Source organism: Episyrphus balteatus, chromosome 3 (genome assembly GCF_945859705.1).
Source record: "Episyrphus balteatus chromosome 3, idEpiBalt1.1, whole genome shotgun sequence".
Taxonomy (NCBI): Eukaryota; Metazoa; Arthropoda; class Insecta; order Diptera; family Syrphidae; genus Episyrphus; species Episyrphus balteatus.
In genome coordinates this window covers 97,403,509-97,426,876 of record NC_079136.1, presented here as the reverse complement: position 1 = coordinate 97,426,876, position 23,368 = coordinate 97,403,509, and the positions used below count along the sequence as shown (strand labels likewise).

General features: G+C 33.0%; 1 protein-coding gene across 1 annotated transcript; it reads left to right on the top strand.

The window, feature by feature from the left end:
• Positions 1-12,889: 12,889 nt before the first annotated feature.
• LOC129916653 (protein Son) lies at positions 12,890-15,628 on the top strand. Its single transcript, XM_055996745.1, has one exon. It carries the CDS (start codon positions 13,016-13,018, stop codon positions 15,365-15,367), a length of 2,352 nt encoding a protein of 783 aa, XP_055852720.1. The 5' UTR covers positions 12,890-13,015; the 3' UTR covers positions 15,368-15,628.
• The last annotated feature ends 7,740 nt before the right edge of the window (positions 15,629-23,368 follow it).

The window sequence follows — 23,368 nt, the reverse complement described above, 5'->3', positions numbered from 1 at the left end:
CTTTCATTCAGCTTAAATTGAAAAGTAAAAGAACTTATTGGCTTTTGCTGTAAAAAAAGCAAAGAAAATATTAAATTTCATTAAAAAATATAAACCTGGATATACAAAAACAAAAGTAAATTAATTAAATACATGGTTATAATAATAACCACATAATAAAAAATGTTACATACAAAATTTCACACACACAAAAAAAAAACAATCATTTTTAACTATTTTTTTTTTTTAACTACATATTTATTTTCATAGTTAAAATAGGGATAACTATTTTAAATAATTAAAAATAAATATAAATAGATAGATAGATCGATTCTTTATTTTTTCATCATAAATTTTAACAATTTGTATACTTAAGAATAAAGGACATGGCAAATACTGCCGTCTGTCTGAGATGACATTTCATTTGATTTAAAAATATGATATATCTCCCTATGCTTACGGGAGGAGGGAGATAATTCTTTTTAAACAAAAGTTTCCATTTTTTACCAACACGATTTGAAACTTGTACTCGCTCTGACACGCTTCGACATCTTGTCATCTGAAAAATTATGCGACATCATGTTTTCTGTAATCATACAAAATATTAACTTTTAACTATTTTGCTTTGACATGTGACCAGTGCTGCCGTAGGCTTTTTTAAAAAACTAATAAAATTTTTCAAAAAGCGTAACAAATGGGAAAACGTGTAACAAAATTATATATATATATATATTGTTTTATTGTAGCAAAATTTACATTATTTTTTCTTAAAACTATATTGCACAATTTACAGAGATTGGTATATAAGCTACCTAACTGCTGCCAAGTTTATTTTTTTGAACAAGTTAGTGATTTATTTAATTATGTTTGAAGGAAAAGCTACTTGTAAAAACCTTCATTAAAGAGAAAAAATAATAATAATAATAATTACAAAAGAAGTTATAATTAAAATAGTAATACAAAAAAATGGATACTAAAGATAGGAAAATTTGTTAAAGATGGAGAAGAGGTGGCTTAAATTTCAAGACCAACAATGAGTTTTCAAAATTAACTTTTACATGTATATAAACTAAGATTATCAGTCTTAAAGGAGTTATAACTAAACGTAGATGAATAAATAAACAAACGCATGAATAAATAAATAAATAAATAAATAAATAATAGATAACAAACGAATAAATAGAAAAACAAAAAAAAACAAAAGAATAAATCAATAAATAAATTAAAGAACAAACAAAAAACAAAAATATGAATATGTAAATAAATATATAAATAAATAAATAAATAAATAAATAAATAAATAAATAAATAAATAAATAAATAAATAAATAAATAAATAAATAAATAAATAAATAAATAAATAAATAAATAAATAAATAAATAAATAAGTAAATAAATAAATAAATAAATAAATAAATACCTAAATAAATAAATAAATAAATAATAAATAAATAAATAATTAAATAAATGATTAAATAAATAGATTAAAAAATAAATAAATAAATCAGTCAGTAGATAAATAGTAATTAATAAGGATATGATAAGTAAATAAATAAATATTTAAAGAATTAATTTACAATTTAAAAAAGAAAATGCATATTGTAAACAAAAAAACAAAAAAGTATCATTTTAGTAAGTTAAATTTGAAATCAGAACATTGTCAGACATAACGCATGACAAATTATAGCGTTCTTTAAGATTTAAGATTCTGTTGGAGACATATTCAACATTTACTAACGCGTGCAGTTCAGAAGTTGAAAAACACCAAGGAAGGTTTAGCATCATTTTTAAAAGTTTATTTTGCATGATTTGGAGCCTTTTAATATGGCTTGTAGCACAACTTCCCCAAGCAGGTGATCCGTAAAACATGATAGCTTGAAATATAACTTTGAAAATTATAAGTTTGTTTTCTTCACTTAACTTTGATTTCCTGTTAATAAATGGATAGAGTATTTTGATTGTTATATTAAGTTTTCTTATGATTTCTTGAACATGAAGACCAAACGTTAATTTTTTATCTAAATGAACCCCAAGATACTTAACGTTTGATTTCCAATCAGTCGGTACGCTGTTGATAATGAGCGAATTACTAGGTAAGAAACAGGGTTTTCTTTTTCGAGTAAAAAAGATTGCCTGAGTCTTAGAAGCATTTATTTTAACTTTCCAACTGTTAAAATATTCTTCCAGGATATTTAAAGCAGATTGCAAATTGGTTCCAATAGTAGAACCAATAGAATCCGAAGAAAAGATACACGTATCATCAGCAAATATAGCTTTTTCGCAATTTTGCAATTGGGGAAAATCTGACGTAAAAACTGAATACAATATTGGGCCAAGAACAGATCCCTGGGGAGTAACAAAATTATGAAAGTCATAAATCGAATCTTATCTTATTTGAAAGCTTAATATTACGAAGTTTAGCAGGCTGCTGCAGCGAAAAAGAGGTGAAATAAAATAAACTAGTAGAATTTTCACTTTTCAAAAAGCAGAGCGAAATTTTTAGTTTCAGCCTATTACGAAGCTGAACCAAAATTTTATCAACGAAATCAAAATTTCAATATGCTTTCGGTTTTTCAATACACAGCTGTAGAAAACAATTCCGGATTATGTTTAGAGTTTTCCTGACGCTTTTTTCTGTTATAAAGAGCTGGGTTGACGGTTTGGTTTTTTTTATTTTTTTGTTTTTGTTCAAAAACGTATTTTCTGATATTTTTTCTTGATTTTAATTTAATTTATTTTTTTTTTTTACTTTTGACAGATTTCGCGATGATATTTGTTCGTTATCATTTTCACTGACGACTTTGAGGACTTAGAAAATTTAATTTTAATTTTTTATTTTTAATTGTGCCATTTTTGTGTATGATTTTTCGTTTCTCATCTGGGTTTGAATTAATGAAGTTTAAAAATAAAAAAAAACATTCTACTGGAGGCGGAGGGGAACTATTTATTTGGTTTTATATCTTTCTGAAAAATAGCCCTGCATTTAAAACAGTTTTGTCTTCTTATGTACCTATTGTTAAAAGATATTATAAAACTTCAAGAGTTTTTAGATTATAGATACATTTTAATATTTATACTAACTGTTACTTTTGAAATTAAGTGCATATTTTATTACATTATTTTTTTATTGGAGAATGTAACAAGTAACAACACATTATTGTTGTTAGTATGCAGTACCGCCTTTGCCTATTATTTTTATATTTTATTTTTATATAAGTTTAAAATTAATGTCGCCTTTGACTATAATTTTTATTTCTATAATTATTTATTTTTATTTTCTAAAATTCAAAGCCTCCTAATTAATTAGTATTTTTTTTATTGTTTTCTGGCTAAAAAAGGAGAGCCGAAACTAGAATTAAGAGTCAAGATATTACCTTAGGCTTAGAGGATATAATATATGGAGTGCTTGTGCTGTTAGTTCCGTGAAGCTTTTATAGAGGGCTCTAGTTTCTTTAAGTTTTTCGATGAGTGCATGCCTCCATTTTATTTTCATTAGATGGCTGTCATCAACAAGCGTGTTTATTTACAGCTGCGGAACCGGACTCGCACTGAAAAACGAAGGCAGCGACCCCTATCCATGTATATGGCGTTACAATGTATTAGGTATAGGAACAAGCACTCTATATATTATATCCTCTAAGGATATTACAGAGGTAACACTTACCGCTTTTTATCTTTGGCTACTTTTCTGAGAGTATTATTGTAGTTATTCTTCCTCTTCTGTAATAACTGCGGAACACCAACCGCATAATAGCAAAGAGAAGGAACACTACAGTAATACCGTTCAATAGAAGTAGTTCCAGTATTGTTGTTAACTTCGATTGTTCAATAAAATACTTTTTTTGTTAAAATTATCCTGTGGTGTCAGAGTTTTATTTCGGAAAGACCCCACGACATCTCAACCGACGGAAGCATCTTGTTTCAAAAATAATTTAAAAACGGAAAGGTAGAACTATTTATGAGAAGAATTTCTTGGCTAGGGCGTCTAGCCTAAAATTAAAGGAGAAAGGAAATTCCCTAAGAAAAGATCCAAAGTCATTTTGGAACCTTGTTAACTCAAAGAAAAACTCAGATGGATATCCGGCAAACTTCATTCATGACGATATTACATTACATCAAACATTTGACATTTGCAATGCTTTCGCCAATAACTTTCGTAATTCATTTGTTAATGAGACTGTTGATGTTGACGAAATCTATTTCAAAAATTTACATTCATATTCCGAAACGAGTTGTACGAACATCCCTGTACTGCAAAGTACTGTGTTAGACCTTCTTTCATCCTTAAATGATGATTGTTCTGCTGGCCCAGATGGTGTGCCACCAATAGTATTAAAAAACTGTAGAAACTCCCTAGTTCAGCCTCTAACATTTTTATTCAAACTTTCCATCAAGTCAGGAAAATTTCCCTCCATCTGGAAAAAGTCATTCCTCACTCCTGTTTTCAAGAAGGGTGATAAGACAGATATAAAGAATTATAGGCCTATCTCGAAACTATCCTGCATTCCAAAGGTTTTTGAGCAAGTTGTTTGTGATAGTCTAGCATTTTATAGTAAAAATCTGATAAGTGAAAAGCAGCATGGCTTTGTAAGAAAAAGATCTACTACAACTAATCTTCTTAGCTTCTTAAATAAATGTTCAAATGCATTAGAAAAAGGTAATGAAGTTGACTGCGTTTACACTGACTTTTCAAAGGCATTTGATCAACTTAGTCATAAAATAATAATCTTCAAATTAAAAGCTTTTGGTTTTCCACGTATTTTTATTGGCTGGGTAGAATCTTATCTTAACCAAAGATCCTATCAGGTCAAATTTAGAAACTGTCTTTCAGATCTTTTTATAGCCAACTCTGGCGTCCCTCAGGGAAGTCACCTAGGCCCATTTTTATTCATTTTAGCTATAAACGACGTAATCTCGTGCATAACTTCAAGTGATATTCTCATATTTGCTGATGATATGAAGATTTTTAAAGAAATTAAGTCTGACAATGACCGTATCCTTCTACAAAGCGATATTAACAGTTTTAATGTTTGGTGTGGTAAAAATGGCCTTTCACTTAACCCAGCTAAATGCCAAACAATTACATTCTCGAGAAAACGAGTCATTAATATTTTTGATTACTACATCTTGCAACATAAGCTATGTAGAGTATTTAGCTTCAAAGACTTGGGTGTCCAATTTAGTTCAAATTTAGGATTTACTGAACACATCAATTTTATAGTAAATAAAGCGAGCTCAATGCTTGGTTTTATTAAACGTTGGGCAAAGGAATTTGATGATCCATTTGTTACTCTATCTTTGTACAACTGCTACGTTCGACCCCATCTTGAGTACGCTTCTCAAGTATGGAGTCCTTTTTATGAAGTTCATAAAAACCGAATCGAATCTATTCAACACAATTTTGTACGCTTCGCTCTAAAAGGTCTTCCTTGGACCGACCCTTTCAACTTGCCACCTTATGAACATCGCATTCAACTTCTTCAGATACAAACTTTAGCACAGAGACGTGTAAATAATGATTTAATCTTTCTTCATCAGCTTATTAATTCCCAAATTGACGCCCCTGATCTATTAGCTTGTATTGGTATAAATTATCCGGGTGGATCTCACCTCCTACGAAGATTTGAACCTTTGCATATCGACTTTCATAGAACAAACTATGGTATTAATGAGCCTCTTAGTCGCATGAGTAAACTTTTTAACTTGAACCATTCATCCTTAGACTTTAATTTGACGAAAATGGGTTTAAAAACATTGTTTCGAACCAGTGCTCCACAATCGTGACTGTTAATCAATGTTTTAAATAAATGTTGGATTTTTTGTACTTATAATTTTATAACTTGTAAATTTGTTTGTAATTATTTTGTTTTTATATTGTGCATGTGGGAGGTTGTATTTTTTGTCTACTAACCACTAACATGCACTTATGATGAGCCTCTGATTGTAGTTAAAAGCTTGTTCTAAGCTTACTACATCAAAGAATCTGAAGTGAAAAAAAAAAAAAAATTAAAAAAATTTTTTAATATTAACACATTAAATTTTCCCTTCATTAACTCCCATCCATTTTGTCCTAAGCAAATACAAAAAGTGATACAAAAGATAGATTTAAAACATATAAACAGTCATTGTTGCCTGCAAAATAGTCAAAGTTATTGCATAAATTGTCGAAGAAAAAAGTGCTTCTCCTTGAAATTTTCAATCAATTTCAACGAAAAACAAATCAAATTTTATTGAAAAAAAGTGTAACAAAACGGGATAAAAAGTAACATGGTAACAAAATTATTAAATATTTCAAAAAAGTAACACTTTTGTTACACTTGTAACATTGTGGCAACATTGCGGATGTGACTATTATACTAGTTATTTCTAACTAGAAACATAATAGTTAGAAATGACTAATTTAATAGTTATGTAAATTACTACGGCATAGTCAATTTTAATGGTTATTTTTAACTATTTAGTTTTGGCTGATGTGACTATTATTATAGTCATTTTTAACTATTTTGTAACTATTTTCTGTCAAAAAATTGTTATTCGCCAAATTTCATTGAATTCTATAAAGTGACTATGCAAATAGTTACAAAATAACTATTTTTTCCCTGAGTGCACCAAATTCTTATATTGCCTCATTTTCCTACCCTAACCTTATGTTTCCATCTACCCTAAATCCAAGATTTAGCTAAATAGATTTAGAATAAATCTCGAGATTTATTCTAATCTGGATGTAAAGAAATGTCAAATGTCAAAAACAAATCCAAATCCATAATAGGTCTGTTTGGGTACTGCCTAAAACAGAAATATTTCTCCTTTTTTCAACATTTTTAATCCAATTCCTGTTTGGGTACTCTGGAACTGTGTAGTTTTGTACATTCGCTATTTTTGACAAAAATTAAATATTTTTGCTTTAGGCAGTACCCAAACAGACCTAATATTCACTACTTAAATCCAAATTTTTAAATCCAATCTCGTTAAATCCAAATAAATTTAAACTGCTCTTAATTTCCATGTTTTCATTTTATCCACTGTAAAAGTAGATTAAAATCCTGAAAAAAAAAACAAAGCAATCAATGTACAAAAATATCAATAAAAAATCAATCAAAATTCATACGTACCGAAAAATGAGCCCTTCTCGCCCGTCTTCTAGATAATTTAACTGCAGACCTCCTGGTCATTATTAGATGGTCTTCCGGAACTATATAAATCTCAAGTTTGGCTAAAATTTATATACAGGGTGTCCCAAAAGTAATGGATCAAACGAAATATGCTGATAGGCCAACTTGAGGGCTCTCAGAATTTGGTAACTTGTTCATCCCAAATCCTTACAGTTTTCGTTTTAATGCATTTTTTGTGAAATTTTGAAAAATTCCTACTGTGCAACAGTATTTTGCTTCCTCCGCCCCAATTGATTTTTGTTTTTTATTATTCTTTCACTTAAACATTGTCCAATAATAAGAAACAATTAATTAATCAAAAAACTTTGTATTTCATACGCCATTTAGCTGTAAGTTAATTAACAGTTCCAAGTTTTCTCAAAATTCAATTTCTTACATTTATTTCAGAGCAACACACCGACAAAAATTTGTATGGTGTGACACTGGTTTATTACTTTAAAAACTTGTTCCGTTATTACAGTTTTCAAAAAGGTATACAAGTTTCCAAAGTTGAAGTTAGATAAAAAAAATATTACAATCTTAATTCAACAAAACATTGTTTTTCAGAGCAAAAATACAAACAAAATAGAGGCTTTTGTTCAAAGAGAAATAAATAACAGTTCAAGAAAATGTGTTAATTTTTGTTTGTATTTTTGCTCTGAAAAACCCTGTTTCTTTTAAATTAAAATTGTATCTAATATTTTTCGATCTAACTTCAACTTTGGAAATTTGTATACCTTTTTGAAAACTGCAAAAACGGGCCAAGTTTTTAAAGTAATAAACCAGTGTCACACCATACAAATTTTTGTCGGTGTGTTGCTCTGAAATAAATGCAAGAAATTGAATTTTGAGAAAACTTGGAACTGTTAATTAACTTACAGCTAAATGGCGTATGAAATACAATTTTATTTCTTTGTGTTGCTCTGAAATAAATGTAAGAAATTGAGTTCTGTTTCTTATTATTGGACAATGTTTTAGTGAAAGAATAATAAAAAACAAAAATCAATTGGGGGCGGAGGAAGCAAAATACTGTTGCAATGTAAGAATTTTTTGAAATTTCACAAAAAATGCATTAAATCGAAAACCGTAAGGATTTGGGATGAACAAGTTACCAAATTCTGAGAGCCCTTAAGTTGGCCTATCAGCATATTTCGTTTGATCCATTACTTTTGGGACACCCTGTATGTATGTAAATATAATTATTTAAATTCAAGATTAAACATAATATGGAGTCCATCTCCAACTTGTTTCACGAGAAGCAGCAGTGGTAAGACTGGAACTGTAATTTTTCTGTCCCCTAGGCGCACACATGCGATTTTGATCGAGCGATTATTCAGTCGCAAATTAGATGACAAGAGTTTCAATGACTGTGGACACAATTTTCAAATTTTTAATCGCGGGAAGCATGTGTGTTCACAGGCATTGAACTATTTGTGATCCATTTTTGCGACTGAATAATCGCGCGACTAAAATCGCATGTGTGCGCCTAGCCTTAATCAAATATTTAATAATTTAATATAATTATAATTAAAAAAATTATATTTTAAGCTTCTGCCTACGAAACCATGTTCTTGAATTTGACCATGTCCTGCTGCCAAACTAAAACGAAATTCATATTTATTAAAGGTTTAACAATTTAAATTTTTTTAAATTCACATTTCTGAAAAATGCAACATCAATTAAAATCTGAATTATTTTCAATTCTTATTTCTTCCTTGAATTTTTTTTTTAATTTCTTCAGATTTAAAATTTTACAGTCAATCGAAAATAAAATTTATCGACATTTTGTTGCTCAGATAAACTTTTTTCCAATAAATGGATGGGTACTCTAAAGCTGGGTTGTTTGGAAGTGACTTCTTTTATCTGTCACCTGTCATTTGTCATCTGTCACCTATCATGTGTCACCCGTCACTTGCCATCTGGCATTTACTGTCATCTGTTACCTGTCATCTGTCATTTGTCACCCGTCATCTGCCGCCTGTCATCAGATAAACTTTTTTCCAATAAATGGATGGGAACTCTAAAGCTGGGTTGTTTGGAAGTGACTTCTTTTATCTGTCACCTGTCATTTGTCATCTGTCACCTATCATGTGTCACCCGTCACTTGCCATCTGGCATTTACTGTCATCTGTTACCTGTCATCTGTCATCTGTCATCTGTCATCTGTCATCTGTCATCTGTCATCTGTCATCTGTCATCTGTCATCTGTCATCTGTCATCTGTCATCTGTCATCTGTCATCTGTCATCTGTCATCTGTCATCTGTCATCTGTCATCTGTCATCTGTCATCTGTCATCTGTCATCTGTCATCTGTCATCTGTCATCTGTCATCTGTCATCTGTCATCTGTCATCTGTCATCTGTCATCTGTCATCTGTCATCTGTCATCTGTCATCTGTCATCTGTCATCTGTCATCTGTCATCTGTCATCTGTCATCTGTCATCTGTCATCTGTCATCTGTCATCTGTCATCTGTCATCTGTCATCTGTCATCTGTCATCTGTCATCTGTCATCTGTCATCTGTCATCTGTCATCTGTCATCTGTCATCTGTCATCTGTCATCTGTCATCTGTCATCTGTCATCTGTCATCTGTCATCTGTCATCTGTCATCTGTCATCTGTCATCTGTCATCTGTCATCTGTCATCTGTCATCTGTCATCTGTCATCTGTCATCTGTCATCTGTCATCTGTCATCTGTCATCTGTCATCTGTCATCTGTCATCTGTCATCTGTCATCTGTCATCTGTCATCTGTCATCTGTCATCTGTCATCTGTCATCTGTCATCTGTCATCTGTCATCTGTCATCTGTCATCTGTCATCTGTCATCTGTCATCTGTCATCTGTCATCTGTCATCTGTCATCTGTCATCTGTCATCTGTCATCTGTCATCTGTCATCTGTCATCTGTCATCTGTCATCTGTCATCTGTCATGTCATGTCATGTCATGTCATGTCATGTCATGTCATGTCATGTCATGTCATGTCATGTCATGTCATGTCATGTCATGTCATGTCATGTCATGTCATGTCATGTCATGTCATGTCATGTCATGTCATGTCATGTCATGTCATGTCATGTCATGTCATGTCATGTCATGTCATGTCATGTCATGTCATGTCATGTCATGTCATGTCATGTCATGTCATGTCATGTCATGTCATGTCATGTCATGTCATGTCATGTCATGTCATGTCATGTCATGTCATGTCATGTCATGTCATGTCATGTCATGTCATGTCATGTCATGTCATGTCATGTCATGTCATGTCATGTCATGTCATGTCATGTCATGTCATGTCATGTCATGTCATGTCATGTCATGTCATGTCATGTCATGTCATGTCATGTCATGTCATGTCATGTCATGTCATGTCATGTCATGTCATGTCATGTCATGTCATGTCATGTCATGTCATGTCATGTCATGTCATGTCATGTCATGTCATGTCATGTCATGTCATGTCATGTCATGTCATGTCATGTCATGTCATGTCATGTCATGTCATGTCATGTCATGTCATGTCATGTCATGTCATGTCATGTCATGTCATGTCATGTCATGTCATGTCATGTCATGTCATGTCATGTCATGTCATGTCATGTCATGTCATGTCATGTCATGTCATGTCATGTCATGTCATGTCATGTCATGTCATGTCATGTCATGTCATGTCATGTCATGTCATGTCATGTCATGTCATGTCATGTCATGTCATGTCATGTCATGTCATGTCATGTCATGTCATGTCATGTCATGTCATGTCATGTCATGTCATGTCATGTCATGTCATGTCATGTCATGTCATGTCATGTCATGTCATGTCATGTCATGTCAAACATGACAAATTGGCGACCAATGTCAGCTACCGAATTCTTAATTGTTTAAATTACCGACGAAAAACGCACAAAAACCGATAAACCACGCACACCACTAATTTTTAAACAAATATTGACCATTTTCCGCGTTGAAACACGAAGAAAATTTGTTATTTTTCAATTTATATTTTTTTCAAATGACATTTTATAAATTAAAACAAAAACAAATTTCCTGTTTACTGCGATTGAAAAATAAAAATTAAAGGGCGACCTGGCAGATTGGTGCCCATTTATGACAAACAAATTTTGACAACGCGTTTACTGCGATTGAAAAATAAAAATTAAAGGGCGACCTGGCAGATTGGTGCCCATTTATGACAAACAAATTTTGACAACGCACAGAGGAGTATTCGACCCCAAAATCCGGTATTAGTGAAAACAAAAAAAATTGCATTCGACCCGTTATTTTTTGCTTTTCGCATCCCTCAATACCCATCCTAACTAAAACCGGTTTCAAATAATAGCTGTTGACCCCCTAATTCCCAAGATCTTAGTCGTTTTTATAAGCTCAGGCCACAAAAGCTTATTTTGTTTTTTAATCATTAAAGCCTGGTACGCTGCTCGCGCTAAATTTTAGCTGAGATAAAATTCCCATACAAGTTATCGATAATTTGTATGGGATCCAGTTTATCTCGGCTAAAAATTTTCTATAATTTGTATGGGAGCTAAAATTTAGCGCGAGCAGCGTACCAGGCTTAACACTTCAGTCTGTTTTTTATTGTGATTTGTGATAATATTGTGAATGATTTTTGATGCATGTCCAAGGTCAAGGTATGTACCTTGTGTAAATACAGAAATTTCCATATATTTTATTGAAAATATATTAAAAATTAAGTGCATAGAAAAACGTGAAAATTAAGGAAATTTCCGGTAGAAAAAAAAGTGTTTTTGTTATAGTCTCGGGTATGATCCTGCAAAAATTTTTCTCATATATTTAACTGTACATCTTTGTCATCTCATGCACATAATGGGGTCTTTAATGGGGTTTTTTAGTCTTGAGGTATTTTTAGTCAAATTGCCTTTCGTTGCTTAAAAATACTACTTATTTTCAAATTTTTGTTTTCTTTAACCTTAAATATGAATAATATTTGAAAATTTCATGTAAAAATTAGTTATAGTAATGAATTAAATAAAATTGAAAAAAAATTGATTTATTTTTTTTTTAATTAAAGCCTGGTACGCTGCTCGCGCTAAATTTTAGCCAAGATAAAATTCCCATACAAGTTATCGATAATTTGTATGGGATCCATTTTAGCTCAGCTAAAATGTTTCGATAATTTGTATGGGAGCTAAAATTTAGCGCGAGCAGAAAATTTTTTTCGATGTAACTTTTAAGTTTTAAAATAATGTTTTAGGCCAATTCGAATACGAGAAACATTAAAAATATTTTTGACCGGATTTTAAGGTCGAATACTCCTGTGTGCAACGTTCGGAAGATATTACATTATTATGTGTACTGTGATTGTTAACAATAGAGAACATCGGCGAATAAAAGAACGCACTTCAGGTTTAACAATACCTCTTTCGTTTTTCTTGACTTATTTTTCTTACGATAAATTCGGACAGATACAATGTTTAGTATGAAATGAATGTGTGATGTTTTAGTTGAATCTGCCCTCAAACCCGGCCAAGATTCTCAAATAAATTTTAGCTTGGCTAAATTTTTTCGATAATTTGTGTATTACTTAAAATTTCAATCTATCTGCGTTCTAAGAGCAAAATTACTCGTAGTTTGTTGCCCATGTAAATAGTTCATAATGCCACACGTGTGGATTTCCATATATACAGAAAACCTAACTGCAAAAATCACTGAACACATCCCCAACAAAGAAATGTCAATTTCATGTTTACTGAACGTGTTTATTTATTTTGACGGCTATTGTCAAAAACGTCAAAAAATGAATGGAAAAAACAACTCGAGTTTAATAAAGTTTTTCAAAAATCTTTTTTGCAATTAATAAATAATTCTTAAAAATATAATTCGATAAAACAAGTGATCTCAAAAAAATGTCTTCTCCCGAACCACCTTTAGAGAAAATTCAAGTTAAACAAGAAAAACTTGATCCTGAAATCGAACAAAAACTTAACCCAAATCTTTTGCTACCCGATTCAACCAATGTACAGGATCCCCCGGATGGAGGAGAATCACAAGTCGAAGAACAAGAGAAAAAAAATATCGAACCAGTAAAATCTTCAAATGAAATTCTTGCAGAACTCTTTATGGTATTTAATGCAACTCCACCCGAAGAACTATTAAGCACAGATAAAGCATCCAGAAAATCTAAAAAAGAACACAAAAAATCCAAGCACAAGAAAAGTAAGAAAAATAAAAAGAGAAAAGCCGACGAAAGTGGTAACAGGTCTGACAATGAATCGCACGAATCTGAAAATAAAAAAATTAAACGTGAAAATCACAAACATAAACATAAGAAATCTAAAGAAAAGGAAAAAGATAAAGATGAGCAGAAGATATCAGCTGCATCCGATGGTACCGTAATTATGGCTGCTGATTCGTCTTCCTCAAGCAAACTGAAGCACACTATCAAAAAGGAGCCTCTCGATGAAGCTAGCATAAAAGTTGAAAAGTCGCAAAGCAAACGCGAGAGCCGCAGCAGAGTTGAGAAGCGTCTTCGGAACTGCACTCGTGTGGAAGAATGTTCCGATGTTTCTCTCTCCGACGAAGAAACGTATCTACGTGAACGAAGTCATTACAGAGACAAAGATACAGAGGTAAGTTCACGTTCGTCCAAATACGCCGACCGGCGACGAAATTCCTTTTACAGAACCAGCAGCAGCTACTATTCGGGAGATCGAGTCGACAGAAGCCATCAGCGCCATCATCATCATGACCGCTCTCGGTCTAGGTCCCGCCACAGGACTCGTTCTCGATCGCGCTCGAAGCAAAGGTCAAGTCTTGGCATTGACAAGAAACGTTTGCTGGAAATAGCTCGAAAGAACGCTATAACAATGTTCAAAAGCGGTTCTCTTCCGGGCTGTGACGGCATGAGCGAAGAAGTTAAGGACAAAGTTCTCATGAAGATGCGTTATGGGGGCAAAACCGTCCAAGATCTGACAAATTTTTGTCGTAAACTGAGCAAGGGCGAAAACTATGATGATTTGTCAGAGTTCTCATCCGATGAGCAATCTGATGTCGATAAACAAGGAAATGCTAAAGCTTTCCATCATCCATTTATCCTTAAAGATCGCGAACCAATTGTAATGCATATTAAGAATGCAATTCCCATCGCACCAAAAACTGCTGATCAAAAGAAAGCTATAACAATGCAGTTTCCGGTTTCGTCAGGGCAACAACATCGTCTAACTGAAGGATGGGTTCCAGTTCCAGCTAAGGAACCTGAACCTCCTGCACCGGCTGCAATCGTAGCAAAACAAATCCCACCAAAAACAGTGGGTGTCCCGAAAAATGTTTTTCAGAAACAGTTGCCAGTGGAGGAACAACAGCCGGCCTTTAAGCCGGTTGGTACTAATGAAGCCGTTGCAAATGCTACTGAAAACGTAGGAACAACACCAACAACTGAGGAGACTTTAACTTCTGTGCCAGCAATTGTTCCACCTCCAGCAGTTCCCGCAGTAGTAGCAAATGAAGCTCCTGCTCCCGTGCCGACTATTTTCCCTGCAGCCGCAGCCAACATTGATGTATCAACAATCATCAGTCAGAGATTGAGTGCGATGCGTCGTTTGCAAGAAAACCCAATGGATTGCGAAGCTATTAAGATGATGTACACGTCTCAGAAGGAGATGACATCATGGGCATCGTCAAAACACATGCCTGGTCAGTTTACTGGGAGTACTGGCGCTAATATTCTATCTGCTCGAGAACTAACCAAAGGGAGTCAAGCTTGGGCTCGCAAGGACCAATTGACATCAACAGTTCCAGTGAGTGGCGGTATGGGAATGCATTTGCTTAAGAAAATGGGCTGGAAACCAGGTGAAGGACTCGGACGCGAGAAGACTGGCTCTTTGCAACCACTTTTGCTTGATGTAAAATTGGATAAGCGTGGACTTGTGGCAGATGAGGAAGTCAATGGTAATCGGCAGCAAGCATCTAATTCTTCGAAACGTAAAAAGAATGTTGGTGGTGGCCAAGCGGCAGCTAAGCAAGCTATTGACAGTAAACATCCAGTCTGCTTGCTGAATGAGTTATCTTCGAAGAGAAAGTGGACACCTCCGATGTACGAATTGGTATTAGATGAGGGCCCATCGCATAGTAAGGTTTTTGTCTTTAGTGTTAATGTAAATGGACAAATATATAATCCCGGGACTGGTGGAAACACAAAGAAGGAAGCCAAAATGTTGACTGCTAAATTTTGCCTCCAACAAATGGGAGTTCTGTCTTAAGAAGAGAATGAATTGTTGTGTTACGGTCTATCTATAAATAGTTAACCAATAAAAATAAAACGACATCCTTTGTATATAACTTAACAAACTAGTGTGTCATATGATTGAGCATAGCTATATGGAAAAATAGGCGACGATGATATGAGGGTTTCTGTGATTTCGAAACTTTAAAGTTGTAATACCTTCGTATAAGTAAGTATTACCTATGTTGATGTTCGTTCCATCTTACTTAATTATCTATGTAATAAAGTTGCTTTTTAAAAAAATTAATAAGTTTCATCCTAATCTTGTTTCTTGTTTGAACGTTATGTAACTACATATTTTTGATGTATGTATGTACATATTTTCTCTTTCAGAATTAAAAAGTCATAATACAATTTCATTATAGCGAGCTCTTTAAGAGGTGAATGTTTCACTGATGCGGAAATGATAATTAGAATATTTGATTCGCTTCTCGATTTCATATGAGAATCGAATCATTCTGAAATCCAATTGAACAGTTTATCACTTCCACTCAATTTTGAAATTTTATAAATATCTTTATCAGTTGATAAAATATAATCAAAATTATTTGGTTTTGTTCTATACGTTACCTATTACAGCTTTTGAGTGGACTCTGATTTGAAATCGAGAAGAGAATTTCTATTCTGAGAACTATTGTTATAACTTTATTTTCATGCCAGTAAAATAATTTCCGAAAATGAAAATAATGACGTGCTCATAAATTTATTCACCGAGGGATAAATACTGAACATAATGAGCGCTAATAAATTATGATCGTTAACCCTCTACTGCATGAATTATGAACGAAGTGATATAAAATTTTTTTTTACACTTTTTTTTAGCTTTATTAGGGGTTGAAAAAAGGTATTAGATAGAAATTTTTATTTTTGTATATATATATACATTTTTTAGAATTATGTGATTCTTTTAACTTAACTGTTTTGAACGGTCGAAGTGCAGGAGACACACATGGAGAGTTAACTTTTATAAGATCTTCCGGTCATTCGGTCATAGACTATGGAGTAGCTGCTGGTACCTTGCTCAAAATGATAGATGATTTTAAAGTAGAAACGAAGACATTCTCTGAGCATATGCCTTTGGAAACTTCAATTGACACTAATATATGTTCATCAGTTTTAACAACAGACTTAAATTTGCCACCTAAATTAAAATGGAAAGAAAATCTTCTTCCGACCTACCATCGTCGTCTGAATACGGAACTATTATTACTTCATGAATCTTCTCCATTTCCTGTCATGGAAGAATTACTAGAGGTTATAGTGAAGGCTTACCCGCGTCAAACAAACTTAGTCAACAAACAAAAGCTCGAACATAAAAAAAAATGGTTTGATACGGATTGTGAAACTGCTCGGAATCTTTCGTTTTCTTTTCTCGCCTTATTTCGTTCGCTAAATAAGCCCTCCTTTAAATTATTGTATCAAGATGCAAACAAAAAATACAAAACACTGTGTCTTCAGAAGAAAGCGGATTACAACAGAAGCATCGTGGACTCACTGTGTTCGGCTAGATCTTCTGCTGACTTCTGGAAGGCAATGAAACTAGTAAATGGATCGAAACCAATTATTGCTTGCGAGCTTAAGGCGACAGTCCTAAAAGATTACTTTTCTTCTCTTCTTAATACGGAATGCAGGGCCTCAAAGTTCCACTATGCAATCCCGTTCATCGTGGATGAATCACTGGACACAGATTTCACTGAAGAAGAATTGCAATTAGCATTGGATAGAGCCAAAAACAACAAAGCAGCAGGAACTGATAGAATACCTTCCGAATTCTTCAAGTACGCCTCGGCTACTTTCTTATCTTCACTTTTAAAATGCTTCAATACAATCTACGAGTCTATGACCGTCCCCTCTACTTTTTTATCTTCTGTTATCTTCCCATTATTTAAAAAAGGTGACCCGTCTGTCGCAAATAATTATAGAGGGATATCGTTTTTGAACGCAGGAATGAAGATATTTACAAGTATGCTCTTTTCCAGTTTATCAGAATGGGTTGCTGACAAGAAAAAGCTTAGTGAGCTTCAGGCAGGATTTAGACCTGGCTACTCGACAATAGATCAGGTGTTTTTACTAACAAATATTGCTGAATTGCATCTTCGTCGAGGTAAAAAACTTTACGCTTTTTTTATCGATTTTAAGGCTGCCTTTGATAGTATAGATAGAGAAGCACTATTTTATAAACTATCGAATATTGGTTTATCTACCAAAATGTGCAGAATCTTACGAGCTCTCTACTCTAAGGATTGCATATCTGTTTGGGACGGTGACAGTCTTTCTGAACACTTCAGTTCCTCAATGGGACTTAAACAAGGTTGTGCTTTGAGCACTCTCCTTTTCACTCTATTCATTGATGATTTGCCAGAACATGTTGGAGGTGGGGTGAAGATTTTGGAAGAAACAATACCAGGCTTATTATACGCTGATGACATCGTTCTTTTCGCAGAATCGCCTAAACAACTAGAAGAAATGATATTTAGACTTGAAACTTATTGTGATACATGGAACTTGACAGTTAATCTTGAGAAATCCGATATAATGATTTTCAGAAAAGGGCATGGAAGGTATTCTCGAGAGGAAAAATGGAACTTCCAGAGGCAGGAGATAAAACTAGTCAAAGAATTTAAGTACCTTGGAGTGACTATAACAAGTGATCTATGTATGAAAAAACACCTAAAAGCTAAACTTCAGGAAGCCAAAGCTGCACTATGCATTTCTTGGAAAAATTGCGTCGCTAACAAAGCTGTCAATCACTCAACCAAATACAGACTCTTCCAAGCAGTTGCCAAATCGATTATGCTTTACTCTGCGCAAGTGTGGGGCTATAAAGAATATGAAGATGTCGAAAAATTGCTTCGGTTCTTTTTGAAACGAGTTTTCTTGCTCCCGGCAACGACTCCAAACTACATGCTTCATATTGAAACAGGGCTACCCCCGCTGTTTATTGATACTCTTAAAACCCACTTCGACTATGTGCTCAAAGTACTTAAAATGAGCTCCTCAAGGCTGATCTTTAGAGTTTTAAACTATCTGATCACAAACAAACTGAACTTTGTCGCAGCTTGGTTTCAAATTTCGAGTTCCGTGAATGAAACACTGGTAATCAATTTACACGATCATTCAGCATTAAAACAATCTCTTTATCAGTTGGTGACCAAATTAGATGAACAATCTCACCAGAGTTTCATCAACCAGGCCAAATCATCGCAATATAGAGATTTTTACAGCAACCTGCAGTATGACCTTGGACCTCTTAGTTATTTTAATGATAAGAATCCTACAGAAATGATATCGCTGATACTACGAGCTAGAGGGGAAATCCTTCCTCTTAATTTCATTCCACATAGACCTGATTTGCCTCTCGAGTGCGACATCTGCAACATGCATGCCAGAGAAAACGTGGCACACTTTCTAGGATCATGTCCAATTCTCCAAGAAATGAGACGAAATATTTTTGGAAAAAACCATTTGACATCAGAGGAAGTTATTCAAATTTTAAATGGGGCAAAAAGTTGGGAAAATTTGTACAAATTTGTTCGTTTGGCTCTAAGTTATAGAAAGAAAATACAAACAGAAAGCTTTTGATCTATCAGTTTTGATTTTTAAAATAAGAAATTCAAAGAAAAAAAAAATTGTTCTTAGCCCTGATTTTTCAATCGTCAGGTAGACTATCAGAAGAATAAATGTCAATATAAAAAAAACTTTTATTTCTAGGCATAAGCTCTATCTGAGGTTTATCTGACTATTGAAAAATTGACCCTTAATATTGTAAACTATTATATTCTATTTGAAAAATTAACACAAAACGCATTGTATAAAATATTAAATTATATTCTGTCAATCTGACCGACGGTTATATACCAGGTCGTAATCGACTTGTATTTAAATATTGTATTTATAAATTTATTTTTTTTTATGCTTCAATAAAGTCTAATCTAATCTAATCTAATCTAATCTATACATTTTTAGAAACATAAACCATATGTGGGTTAGTATGCAGTAAGGCGATTTCCTGCAGAAAATTAATAACCCATATATGGTTTAGTATGCATTCAAGGTATGTTTTGTAAAGTATGCTTTTATTACAATGGACTCTTGTTATTCATGGAATTTCTTCAAACTCTTTCTTTAATCATTGTAGCAGAACACATTCCATTTTTTACACATTGTGTACGTCTTCATTCCGCAAATTTTACATATTGGCTTTTTTTGCCATTCAGGGATATGGTCGATTTTTCCAGTTCGCACTGAATTCAACGACTTTTGCCCTTGGTTGATGTTATGAGTGAATTTAAGTTTCGGAATAAGATAATAATGGACTTCCGTGACTTGTATATAATTCCCTCAGCTTTGTTTTGTTCCATCTCTGCTTTGATCACCTGCCAAAGTTGAAGGGCATCCTCTTTTTTGTAGGTTGTACAGATTTGCATAAGTGCTCGGAGATGGCTTGTTTGATGTTAAAAAGAGCCAGAATCTGAAGCTAGATCGTCATCACTTCAAAATCCATCACCAGTTAAGCATTTACACACTTATTTTTTCTATAGAAAGTCTTCGAATTCATTTTACAAAAAAAAAAATAAAAATCTCACAAAAATCAGTAATGTAAGTCACCAACGCATGATAACCCATATATGGTGTTTTTGAAAAAACGTCAAAAATTATTATAAAAACAAAAAACGAACTTCGTAAGCATATAAAAGTATAATAAATATTTTTAATTGGATGCAACTAACTTCTTTATTACAAAAAAACACTTGAAAAGTACACTTTTATTCACTGATTTGCACTTTACACATGCTTTTGAAACAATGAGTTTATTTCAGAATCAGGACTCTTTTACTGATAATAAAAACCGGTTTATTATAAAAAAAAATAGATATAGTTTTATTATAGTTTTTTCTTTTTGACATTTGGTGCAATATAACGGAAATAAATCGATATGAAATCGATAAACCATATATGGGTTAGTATGCGGTAGAGGTTTAATTCGGAAAACAATCGCTTTTTATTTGTTTATTCATTAACACAGAAATACAAATCCAGAGAATTATGGAAGCAATTCAACCTGTTCGATGGGATCTCAGAATTGGTAAATATCAGTAAAATCAATCCAAAACGAAATTTTTATTAAATTATCTCAAGAAGCTGATTCAGTAAATTTAATCGTAGTGGAAACAAGCTAATATGCTATGAAATGTGAAGGAAAGAAGTGAACTGTTGAGTTCAGGGTTTTTTTTATTATTTAAGATTGTTAAGATTAAAACACTAAATTGGAATAAATTAAAATATGCATTTCTGAGAGTATAATTTCAATGATCACTTTTTCATATTTTCGGAATAATCTCGAAAACTAAATCGAATTTGACAATTTTATCCAAAAAACTTTGTGGAAAGTTAAATTTGTCATAATGAACGTTCTAAATTTTCTTCTTAAGGCCGGTGTTCTTCAAGCAGTTATAATAATATTTATTACACAACATACCACCACCAACATTAGGGTTTTCACCACTATTATGATTGCTGACTCGGAAAAAACTCCGAAAAATTAACTTATGAGCATCTTAAGTTATGAGCTTTTAGAGAATACTGGCCCATAACAAGTTGTTTAGTTAATAGCTAGTTTTGGAAAAAAATAAGAATAATAACAAAAAACTGTTTAAGTTTTTTTGTTCAAAATTGTATATTATTCCACTGACGACTTGGCCTATGAGGTAACTCTGCCCAACACACAAAAGTTTTCCAGACCGTTGTTTTTCCTTAGACCGACTAAGGGCGATTTTATTCACTTGAAGTTGAAAGTAACTTCAGGATTTTTATTCTCAACTTTATAATTTGTTTTTTTTCACCTAAAGTTGACGTTTTCAGCTTCTGATTTTCAAATCTAGAGTTTTTCAACTTTTGAGGAAAATTCAGAAGTTAGCCGAACAAACTTGAGAATTTACTTCGAAATGTCTTAATTTATTTTTTATTTTTGTGTCAAAAGTGCGGTGGCTTTCAGAAATTAATAAAATGAGTCTTCCTTATTACGTAAAAAATTATTATCATTCCGGGAATTAATTTAGAACTTTTCTATTTTTAAGGAATTGGGAGGATATTCTGAGAAAATTTTAAACCATGCATTTGTGCTCTTTCGTTTTTATGTAAAGAAACCCAATATAAAAAATAATATGCATATACACTTTAGGTTTTTCTACGGCCTTTCTCTTAGAACATTATTATTTAGTGCAATGGTCGCTAAATTGTTTCCAGTTTCAGTCCTATTATCGAGTTAATTTGTCTTTCGAAGTAGTTTTGGTTTTACTAGAAAAGACTGCTGCTGTTATAAGAAAAATTATTCGATATTATATAATATTTGAAGTTGACATTTGTTATTTAAATTTTCTCAAATATCCCAGGGATATTTTGCAAACTGAAAGTTGATCAACTTCGGATTTTGAACTGAGGATTTGAAGAAGAAGATATTGAATAAAACCTTATAGAGGATATAATATATGGAGTGCTTGTTCCAATACCGAATACATTGTAACGCCATACGCATGGATAGGGGTCGCTGCCTTCGTTTTTCAGTGCGAGTCCGGTTCCGCAGCTGTAAATAAACACGCTTGTTGATGACAGCCATCTAATGAAAATAAAATGGAGGCATGCACTCATCGAAAAACTTAAAGAAACTAGAGCCTCCTATAAAAGCTTCACGGAACTAACAGCACAAGCACTCCATATATTATATCCTCTAAGAATAAAACAAATTTTCAACTTGAGTTTCAACTGCCAATTTGAAGACAACTCTAAAGTTAGTTAGCTTTAGATTTTTCTTCAAGTTGACAGCTAGTGAACAAAATCGCACTAAATGGAAGGCAAAAACAACTCTCGTTTTTCTTCAGGAGCTTTTACTTTTAAAATAATTCAAACATACAAATTTAAACTTATTTTGCACCAGTGCAGTGGTTGACTTACCCGCAATGATGACTTCATCCTAATTATTTTTTGCAGTCGGATTCCCAAGACTTGCTCAACGATCTTCATGAATGCTTGACCCCACCGAAAAGGTATGCGGTCGGTACGGGTATTTGTATATAAAAAAAAAATCAAAACGAACATCAACGTTCATGGGTAGAACTTTTTTCATTCAATTACCAGTACAGCATACCTTTCCGCTTTGGTCAAGCTTTGATGAGGTATGTGGTAGTGGTATTTGTATACAAAAATCCAAACTGGAACGTTAAAGTTCAGGTGTGGACATTTTTTCATACAACTACCTGTACCGCTAACGTATACCATTCCGTTGTGGATAAGCTATTAAAATAAGCACAACTTAAAAATTAGTAGCCTGTAAGACCTACGATCTTTTAAATGCAAACTTACGGCACTATAGTGCTGTGTTAGAAGAAATAAAAAGATAGGAAAGTTTTTTGTAGGTACAGTGAATTGGGAATAAGATGACCATTACCTCATATAATACCACCAGGTGGAAGCTGGGGGATAAATAAAAGAATGCTACCTAGTAGCTCGAAACCACATTTACAGGTTAGCAGTCAAGCAATTCCACTGCACCATTGCCACCCGTCCCCAAATTTGAAAAGATTAAATATATCAAAAACAGCAGCCAGAAAGAAACTAATATGATTTTTGGTTATACAACTGAAATCCAAATCAATAGGTGTAAACTCTGATAAACGTGGTAAAGTGGTAAACTTGTCAAAGTTTTGTATGGATTTGACAGTTTTTAACCATATTTACTATATTACAAGGTTTACCCAGGGTTACAACCGTTGTGTTACATGATTACCCCAATAATTTGATATAAATCATTCTGGAAAATTTGATATAAATCATTTTGGAAAATATTAAAAAGGTAAACAAAATTGGACAGTGTAATGTTGGTTTTTCTATGTGCTTTTAAAGAACATGCTGCGTAACATACCCTATTAAAAGCGATACCATCCCTGCGCTATTCTACTACCATTTTTTTGACATATGATTC